The sequence below is a fragment of the Momordica charantia genome (genome assembly GCF_013281855.1).
Source record: "Momordica charantia cultivar OHB3-1 chromosome 7 unlocalized genomic scaffold, Mcharantia_2.0 BLBB01000007.1, whole genome shotgun sequence".
Taxonomy (NCBI): domain Eukaryota; kingdom Viridiplantae; phylum Streptophyta; class Magnoliopsida; order Cucurbitales; family Cucurbitaceae; genus Momordica; species Momordica charantia.
Window position 1 is genome coordinate 18334552 of NW_028275165.1, and position 10277 is coordinate 18344828.

The window sequence follows — 10277 nt, forward strand, 5'->3', positions numbered from 1 at the left end:
AATTGGAATGAAAAATTAATAATAAATATTTTATGAGAATATCAAATTAGTATAAATTAACGTGTTCTCCAATGTAATATTTAATTTTAATATAAACTAAATTGAGAAAAGTAAACTATTAAATTTATAAACACATAAAATCATTATATAAATTACATTAATATTCGTAAGATATTTTGTTGGAACAAATATATATTTTTTTTAATATTCTAAAATCCCGTAAAGACAATTATATAACTATTCAAATATTTTCGAAACTATCGTTATAAATATTCTTATAAAATGGCTGTCTAAAAAAGTTCATTTTCATGCATCTAAAATTCTATTCCATGAATTTTTATAAATAATAACTATTTTGATTATCCTTTTATTAGGTAGTAAATTAGTTAATATATCAATAATATGATCTTGAATATGTAGATTAATAATAATGATGTTGACATGTATGAGAGGGTTTGCAAAGTTTTTAAGTCAAGCCTAAGCGCATATGGTACGAAAAGGAAATAATCAAGAATTGAAGGAGCAAATATTAGATGGCAAAATAATAATAATATTAACTTTGAATTAGGGTAAAATATAGAGATTTTAAATAGGAATGTTGCAGACATCGTTTTTTCCCTCAAAATTTATAGACTAAATTATATAGTTTGAAAGCTTATAGAATGATAAAAGATGGCAAAAGATTGAAAAAGAAAAAACAGATAGAGAGAGAGATTTGCATAATGTTGACTAATTTAGATATTATAATGGAATATTTTTAAAGTTATAAATTAAAATAAACTATATATTAAAGTATGCATTACACAAAGTATTATACAATTTTTTTTAGTAGAGTTAAATTTCAAACTTTTAGAAAGGTTACTGACTAATGCCTTTGTATTTAGGTATGCAGCCAAAAACCACACTTAAACTATATAAATTATTACAATCACACACTCAAACATTCAATTTAACCAATCGCGTTATAAAATTTACGAAATTTTACAATTAAGCTTTTAAATGTTGCAAAAGGTTCGACCACCCCCATCAAATATAAGATTGTTACACTCAAACATTGAAATTATACCATCCTACAATTTAGTCCATTTTTATTTTAACTTCTTAAAAATAAAAAGTACAATATTAAGCATTAGCCATGTTTAAAATTGATGTTTTTTTTTCAAATTTTTTATATTTAATACGAGATTGATGGAATTGGTTGAGCTATACTTGAATTACAATTTTTAAATTATTGTTGACTTCACATATTGATTTAGAAAAACAAAAACTGATATAAATAATTTGGGTTTAATTGGAATAAGATTGTGTTTTGGAGTTTGTATAATAAATTATTTTAGAAAAAGATATTTATTTATAATTGATTTTGCAAAATAGTTTTGATATGATTTATTTTTATGTTTTATTTATAAGAATTTTCATATTATTCGAAGTAATTTTAGTGATGTGAATTTCAGATTTTAAATTTGAAACTCTAAAATGTAGCAAATATACCAATTTTGATAAATATATTATTCCATATTTATAACATATATATTAATTAATTAATATAGATTGAACTATATATTTAGAGGTAACTTCCTCAGTTTACAAATATATTATTAAATACTTTGAACAATTTTTTTCAAAATTGATATTCAAGTTCTAAAAACGATTTTAAATGTCGATGCAAAAAAGAAAAAGTATCTTAATATATGTTTTCAATAGATATTTTTGGAAAGATTATAAAAATTAAAAAATTATAAAAAATTATTTAAAATAACACAATAAGTATTCCACCATTTATAAATAAGTTACAAATGAATAATATTAACATCATGACCATAGATATTTTTTATATTTTGTTGATTCTTTTGCAATATTATGAAAATATTGATTTATCCCACCATAAATACATGAAAATGTCACCGATATTTAATAACTTAATTTAATTTTTTTCTTTTGAAACTATTTACTAAATTCTAAATCTAACTATTTTTTTTAACACAACATATGAGGTGGGGGTTCGAATTCATGACCTCTTAGTCAGAGATACGTGTCTTAATCACTTGAGTTATGCTTGGTTTGACCTAAATCTAACTATTAAGCACATATAAAAAATATAAAAAAAACATGTAATTGCATCCCTATAATAATAATAATAATATACTTATTTTTTTTAGATTTAAGCAAGGTTTTAAATATCCGTCGATAGGTCAACATTTCCATCGACATATCTATGTTTTCATGGGTCTGGCATGAGGGGTGAATCGACATTTCCATTATAGTATAAGAAAATTGACAAAATATGAAAAATATCAACAAAATGTCACAAATATATATATTAATTATTTTTAACTCATTTAGAAATGATAAAATATTTAGAGATAATATCTTAGGGGTCTATTTTTAAATCTTAATTTCATAAAAGATCTTTAGTTTTCAAAATTTACACTTTAGATATTTTCAGGTAGGATTTTATGTTAACACCGTTTCTACCTTATTTATTGCTTTTTATTTTATTATAATTTTTAAATTTTAAAGATTTGAATACTTAATTTGTAATTATATTCATTTAATTATTGTGGGCCCCATTCAATTTTTCAACCTTAATTCCTCAAATCCCTCTTTCAAAAAATATTTTTTCCTCTCACCAATTAACAACTTCCTATTTTGTTAAATTATGTTTTGAATAATTTAGGTCGTCTGCTGCCGTCTCCAACCACCGTTTTTTGTTCCCCACCGTCTTCCTTTCAGACATCCAGACCTTCAATTTCCTTCTTCGGGGCTTCCATCAACAAGGTATTTATTCCTTCTTCCTCAGAGATGTCCAGATCTTCTTCTTTCCGTCGCCGAATAAACTTTTCGTCAACGTCTTTGCACGTTTCCGATGCCGTGCAGTGCTTCCATCAATGAGGTATTTATCCCCAGAGAAGTCCAGACCTTCAATTTCCGTCGTTGAATAAACTTTCCATCGACTTCTTTGCATGTTTCCGACGCCGTGCAACGCCTTCCTCATCTCCTGTCCCCTTCTGTTTATACCATTGGTAATTATTAGTCTTCCGTTAAGATTGGTATATATGGTGATATATTTTATGTATGTGTATAGAAAATGGAAGTTCTAATCTCATAGTCTTAGTATTCCTGATTATATTCGTATATATTCGTATATATTGTATATGTGTATATATTTTATATATGTAAGATATATATACATATATCTTATAGTTTTGTAGAAAGGGTCATCCATACCATTGGTAATTATTAGTCTTCCGTTAAGATTGGTACATATGGGGATATATTTTGTGTGTATAGAAAATTGAAGTTCTAAATGTCTCATAGTCTTGGTATTCCTGATTATATTCGTATATATGAGTATATATTGTATATGTGTATGTATTTTATATGTGTATATCTATCTTATAGTTCTGTAGACAGGGTCCTCCAAAATTGAAGTTCTAAACATCTCATGGTCTGGACGATTGTTATTTTTGGATTTTGAAGGTTTTCAAATTTTGGGAGATTTGGGGATATTGTTTCAAATCTTTATCAATTTCTTTGCTACAAAAACCTCTGTCAAATAGATGTTTCATTTTTTTGTTTCTTTCTTTTGGGAGATTTTTAGACCGGATTTGGGGATATTTTGGGAGGTTTTCAATTTTGGGAATTTAGGATTTTCTTTTTAATGTTTTGGTGTTTTAATTTGTTTTAGAAAATATCATCAACCTAAAATTATGGGATCCAAGTTATAACATTCCAATTAATGAATTTAAAATTAATTCGTAGATACAAAAAGATATTTAAATAATTTATGTGATGGATACCCTCTTAAATAAGGTTGATACATTACAAATGTGTAAATTCTATACATATTTATTTGTTAATTTAGGTACATAAAATTTAAAAAAAAGGTACGATAGTTATCTTTTTCCATTTGATTATAAAACCAGTACTTAAAAAAAAAATTGTAAAACTAAATTACCAGAAATATCGCTCGCCGCGTCTGAGGGCTACTACTTAGGGAGAGGAAACCGCCTTTGCTTCTCCCAATTTTATGAGCGAAAAATTTTCTCGGGAAACAAATTCCAAATACGAGAGAGAAATTCAGTGGATCATATGCAAAATTCAAACATGACAGATTACGACGGGAGATACGAAGGTAATGGAGAAGACGCGGACAATTATGGCGATTGTTTTTCTCTCCAAGCTCTTGCTTCTTCGCTCCACGATACTCACAGCGATTCGAAATCTCAGGTCTTCTTAAACACATTCAAATGATGTATGCATAATTCCTCTGTTGTTTTAGGGTTCTGCTTTGATTTTGGGAATGGATGGTGGTTTCTTCACTCCAAATTCAAGTTTATTGTCCGATTATGCAAGACCGAAACATCATCTTTTATTTATTTTCTCAATTGGGAGACAGTGATTTAGTTTGAGGTTAAGCAATTTTTTGGATAGTAGGAGTTGGATCTGTTTCTGCTATGTACGGGTGAGAATTTGTATTCTGGTTCTTATTTTGAATCTGAATCAAATGGATTTAGTTATTTGGCAGGCAGATTTGTTAAATTCTGAAAATAACATTGTTTCCATATTAGACTTATATGACCAGCAAGCCATGTGATTATGTGTTTTCTGGTTAAAGTTGTGGTGTAACATAACTTATTTTCTATTACTTTCTGTCTCTGGTACCTTTTTTTTATTTATTTATTTATTTTTTTTACCTTACAATATATGATTTTTGTTATGTAATTTGCTAAAGCGATGCAATGTTCTTGTAAAATAACTTGTTCTTCTTTTTTATTTGGTAAGTGTATGCTATTCCCATCTTAGTCTATCTGTGAGAATTTGCGGTTAAATTTACTTTCTTAATCCAAATGGTCTCACAAAACATATGGTTCGTGGAATGAAGAAAATATCGTGAATGTCATTCTTTTGCACCATGGTTATTGTGAGTGCTATTCTGAAACATCATCCTTTTTTGGATCATCTAGAACAGATGAAAAAAAGCTTCCGCAGAAAGAGGAAATTTTTTTCGATTTTTGTGGGTTCAAATTTCACAGAAGTATAACCATCATGGGTGGCTTATTGGTCCAAAAATTAGGAGGGAATGAGTTCAAATCCCACAATGTCCACCTACCTTAGGAATTAGTAATTCTTTTGTGTTTTCCGGCACCAAATGTTGTAGGGTCAAACGGTTGCCTCGTGAGATTACTCGAGGTGCGCGTAAGCTGGCCCGGACACTCACGGATATTAAAAAAATTAAATTTGACAGTAGTATGTATGTTTTGATGATATTTTAGCATTTTTTGCCATTCATTTGTTTTCATGCAGCCCTTTGGAGTGCTTACTGTTATTCCAGTCGAGACAATGGCCCAACAGATAATCATTTGGTGCCTTGTACGTCTCTTTATTATTTGACGAACCTGAAAACCTGTGATGTGTGTTATGTTTTCAGGCTACCAGACATGCTCGGTGTGTGTATGTGGAAGGGCTACCCCCAACAGCAAACGAACAGGTTTTTCTTGCACCTCTTGTCACTCTTCTTTTATTGTCATTTATTTGTTTTTATTATTTACTTTAATTATTTGAAATCCGTATCTTCAGATATATATTATTGTTTGGAGTTCTATGCCATCCATCATCCTGATGCAGCTCTTTAGCTAATATTCTGAATCTGTATTGACAAAGATGAAAATATCGTTAGATATCTGTGTCTGACATATCATTTACTATTCATTTTAAGTTAATTGGATAAAGGCATACCAGAAACATTTTTCCATATGGTAGGATACCATATTTTATTCATAAATTTAATTTGTCGTTGGCAGTCTGTTGCAACATTTTTCAGTCAGGTTATGGCTGCAATAGGAGGAAACACCACTGGCCCTGGTATGGTGACTTTTTTAATCTCTATTTATACGTTTAATGGTCTCTATGGTTCTTATTGCCATGTCAAGATAATCTACTTGTATGTTTGACCATCCATCATTTATAGGAGACGTGGTTTTGACATGTTTGCATAAATCATGAGAAAAAGTTTGCTTCTGTGGAGATGAGATCCGTTGAGGAAGCAAGTAATGCAATGGCCTTGGACGGGATCATCTTTGAGGTACTTAGTTTTGTTGTCAACCATTTCGTGTCCATATTTCATGTTTGAACAAAAACTATATAGGAAAATATTTCTCTAATCTGTTACTTTTTTTTTTTTTTTTTGTTTAATTAGGGAGTGCCTGTTAAGGTGAGAAGACCTAGGGATCACAATCCTTCACTTGCAGCAACACTTGGTCGGAGCCAATTGAATCCAAATCTGAACCTAACTGCTGTCGGCCTAACGCCAAAATTTGCCAAGGGGCCAGATTGCATCTTTGTGGGTGGACTTCCTTGTTACTTCACAGAAGCGCAGGTCAGAGAGTTGCTGGAGACTTTTGGGCCCCTGCGAGGTCTTGATTTGGTGAAAGATAGAGAGACTGGAAATTCGAAAGGCTACGCGTTTTGTGTTTACCAAGATCTTTCAGTCACAGACATAGTCTGTTTGGCCCTCAACGACATTAAAATGGGCGAGAAGACACTCACGGTTCGGCGTTTTATGTCATGTATTTAGTATTGTATGTTGTTTACCTTTTCTTGTACTTTTGGTGGCTGAGTGACTCATTACTACTTTGCATGTTTGTGTCTACTATAGGCAAGGTACAAAGTTCACATCATTAGGAAACTCTTTTGGGTTTGGGTTGAGGGATTAATTTGTAAGGTATTCCTTACTGTCATGATATTCAAAATGCAAAGTCGAGGCCAATGGCCATACAAACATCCAATCTGCTTCGACAGGACTGGCAACTCTCCTACCCTAACTTGCACACTCAAAGATGAAAATAAAACTTACCTACAACCTATCCACAGGGGATATACCCTGTCCCCGCATGCACCACTCACTTGTACAATTCAAACTCAATCTGGTCCCTTTAGGGGATAAAGAATTTGAACCGATCGGTTTGGTTCGATTCGGTTATCATAGATACTGATTCGGGTCGGTTTAATCCGAAAACCGAAAACCCTAATATTTAATATAAAGATAAACTATGTGCGTCGCCTCCGTACACTTTTACGTTGTCTCCCTCCGTCTACACACTCTCTCTCCCTCTGCTCCTTCTCCTCCTTCCCTCTACTGTCTCTGCAAATGTGGTCGCATCGTGGTGGCGAAACAAATGACAATGGCGATGGAACAAATCAACGGCGGTGCTCGACAACCCAAAACCTTCCTTGACAAATTGCGGCAGAAATTCAACAAATTCATGGCGGCACGACACGCAACGATGACTCCATCCCTCTTTAGTCTCTTCGACAAACTCACGACTGAGAAAAGTTTTTTTTTTTTAATTACGACTGAGAAAAGTTTTTTTTTTTTTTTTTTAATTTATCATCTGATTTATGGGCTAGATAGTACTGAATCTCTTATCCTCTCTCTTGTATCAAAACGAGCGTATCTCTTAAAATTCATTCTCTCTTGTTTAGCTTTGAGAAACATGTCTTTTTTGTGGCTTCTGAATTTGAAGGGTGTTAACACTATGGAAACGAAAACCCTAGAGAGGGAGGAGGAGGAGGGAAAAAAACTGAAACCCGACCCGACTTGAACCTACCTGAATCGAATGACAACCGGATATTTTTGGATCAGGTGGATTTCGTCCCAAAACCGACCTGAACCGACAAATTTACACCCCTAGGTACCCTAACGGTTGGTAGTGAATTTCCACCCCTACCCCTCCTATTATATATTATTAACACAGGTGTCCTAACATCACCCCCCGGTTCGTGAGAACCTTGTCCTCAAGGTGGAATTCTGGAAACTGCAGTTGAAAGTTTAGCTGACGGCTTCCCATGTGGCTTTATTGTCATCTCTGGCTTTCCAAGTCACCAGAACTTCTGCCTCACTTGTTTCTTGGTTCCATTATTGTCCACGATGCCCTTAGGTTCTGCCACCCATTCGAACTCCTCCGACTAAAATTGGGGGATTAGTCTCGATAGTGGCATTAGGTCCCAGTGCCTTCTTCAATTGTGAGACATGGAAAACCGCAATTGTGAGACATGGAAAACCGGGTGAATGGTTGTCCCCTGTGGTAGATCAAGCTCATAAGCCACCTTACCAATTCGCTTCAAGATGGTGTAGGGACCAAAGTATTTAGGGGATAGCTTTTCGTTACGCTTCCTTGCTAAGGACATCTATTGATAGGGTCGTATCTTGAGGTACACCAAGTCTCCTACTTCGAATTCCAACTTCTGGTGGTGTAGATCAACCTTGTTTGTTATGATCAATAACCAACTAGTGTTTCAATCGTTCAATTGCCTTGTCTCTATCACTCAATTGCTGGTCCAGGGTTGTCTTTCTATCCCCATAAGAGATCAGTGGTGGAGGTTGGCGTCCGTAAACCACATTGAAAAGGGTGGTGTTGATGGAGACGTGGTATGTGGTGTTGTACCAATATTTGGCCCGTGACAATCATTGATACCATTGTTTGGGCTTTTTAACTACAAAAACAGCGGAGGTAGGTCTCCGGGCATTGGTTCACTCTCTCTGTCTGTCCATCCGTCTAGGGGTGGTACGCACTGCTCCTCCTCAATTGAGTCCTTTAAAGCCTGACTAATGAACACCTTGTCCCTATCTGATATGATTGAATTGGGGAACTCATGTAACTTCACTACCTCCCTTACAAACGTTGTTGTCACTGTCTTCGTCGAGAACGGATGACTGAGGGCAATGAAGTGGGAGTAATTGCTGAGGCGATCTACCACAACAAAAGTTGTGTCAAACCCTGCTGATTTTGGGAGGCCTTCTACAAAGTCCATGGTGATGTATTCCCATATGCGATTAGATGTCGCGAAGGGTTGAAGTAGACCCACAGGGGAAATAGCCCATGGTCTTATTGGGTTGGCAAATGGTGCAATTCTCCACATGACCATTAACATCTTCTTTCATCCTTGACCAGTAGAGTTCGCTCGTCAAGTGCTTGTAGGTCCTTAAGAATCTCGAGTGTCCTCCCACCACCGAGTTATGATAAGTTCTTAGGATGGCTGGTAGTAGTGAAGAAGTATTTGATATGACTAAGCAACCTTTGTACTTGAACACCCCCTGTAATTGGCATATAGAGAATGGTCCTTCTGCACATCAAACACAATTGCTAGGTGGCGGATATGAGTTCCCATATTAGGGCTGTAGATGAGGATGTCATAAAAAAACAAGTATGAATCGACGTAAGTAGTGTCCAAAAACTTGGTTCATGAGCGCCTGGAAGGTGGCCAGAGCATTGGTGAGGCCAAACGACATCACTAGGAACTCATAATGGCCTTTGTGAGTCCTAAAGGCAGTCTTAACAATGTCTTGCTCTGTTAGCCGAATCTGGTGATAGCCAGTTTTAAGGTCTATCTTGGAGTAAACTCTAGATCCGTGTAGCTCATCAAGCAACTCTTCAATGACTGGAATGGAAAATTTGTCTGCACGGTGACATTGTTTAGAGCCCTGTAGTCTTAAATTTGTCTGGTACGTGAGCAGATGATGCCGGTTGTGAGCATCTCTTCTATCAACCTCTCAATCTCTGTCTTTTGAGCATGGGCGTACCGGTAAGGCCTAACATTAATCAGTTGTTACCCAAATTTGAACCTGGCTGCTGTTGGCCTAACGCCATGTTCTACCGGTGGTCTTAAAGGGTCAGACCACATCTTTGTGGGTGGGCTTCCTTATTAGCTCACAAAAGCGCACGTTAGAAAGTTGTTGGAGACTTCGGGACCCCTACAAGGTTTTGATATGGTGAAAGATAGAGAGACTGACATTTTGAAAGGATATGCGTTTTTTGTGTTTACCAATATCTTTCAGCCATAGACATAGCCTATGCGGCCCTCAACGGTATTAAAATGGGTGAGAAGAGACTGGCGGTTTGACGTTTTATGTTATGTATTTAGTATTGCATGTCGTTTATCTTTTCTTGTACTTTTGGTGACTGAGTGATTCCTCACCACTTTGCATGTTCATGCTTGTCATAGACCAGGTACATGTTCACGTCATTAGGAAGCTCATTTGGTTTTGGGATTGAGGGATTAATTGTCTATCCCTTTTTTCCCTCACTCTCAGTCTCTCTCTCGCACTTTTATTTTTTAAAAAAATAAATGTCTTGTTACAATAATACTAAAGGGTGAAATTAAGATAAGCCGACCATTGAGCTAATGGGTTAATACATTGTGACTCAATTGAATTGAATTGTTTTTTTACGTCCTTATGGCTCATTTCAATATGAACAAAAATTGTAATAGATTCA

The 10277-nt window shown here is 34.5% G+C and overlaps 2 protein-coding genes across 2 annotated transcripts; both read left to right on the forward strand.

Annotated features, from left to right (window-relative positions):
* The first annotated feature begins 3957 nt into the window (after positions 1-3957).
* LOC111009789 (uncharacterized) lies at positions 3958-6783 on the forward strand. The gene is made up of 5 exons (XM_022283000.2): positions 3958-4230; positions 5432-5491; positions 5805-5865; positions 5972-6085; positions 6200-6783. The coding sequence occupies exons 1-4, from the start codon at positions 4093-4095 to the stop codon at positions 6004-6006; spliced, it is 294 nt and encodes a 97-aa protein (XP_022138692.1). The 5' UTR covers positions 3958-4092; the 3' UTR covers positions 6007-6085; positions 6200-6783.
* On the forward strand, positions 6029-8464 carry LOC148210486 (splicing factor U2af large subunit A-like). The gene is made up of 4 exons (XM_088126328.1): positions 6029-6085; positions 6200-6550; positions 6659-6724; positions 8345-8464. The coding sequence occupies exons 1-4, from the start codon at positions 6029-6031 to the stop codon at positions 8462-8464; spliced, it is 594 nt and encodes a 197-aa protein (XP_087982454.1).
* Positions 8465-10277: the final 1813 nt, after the last annotated feature.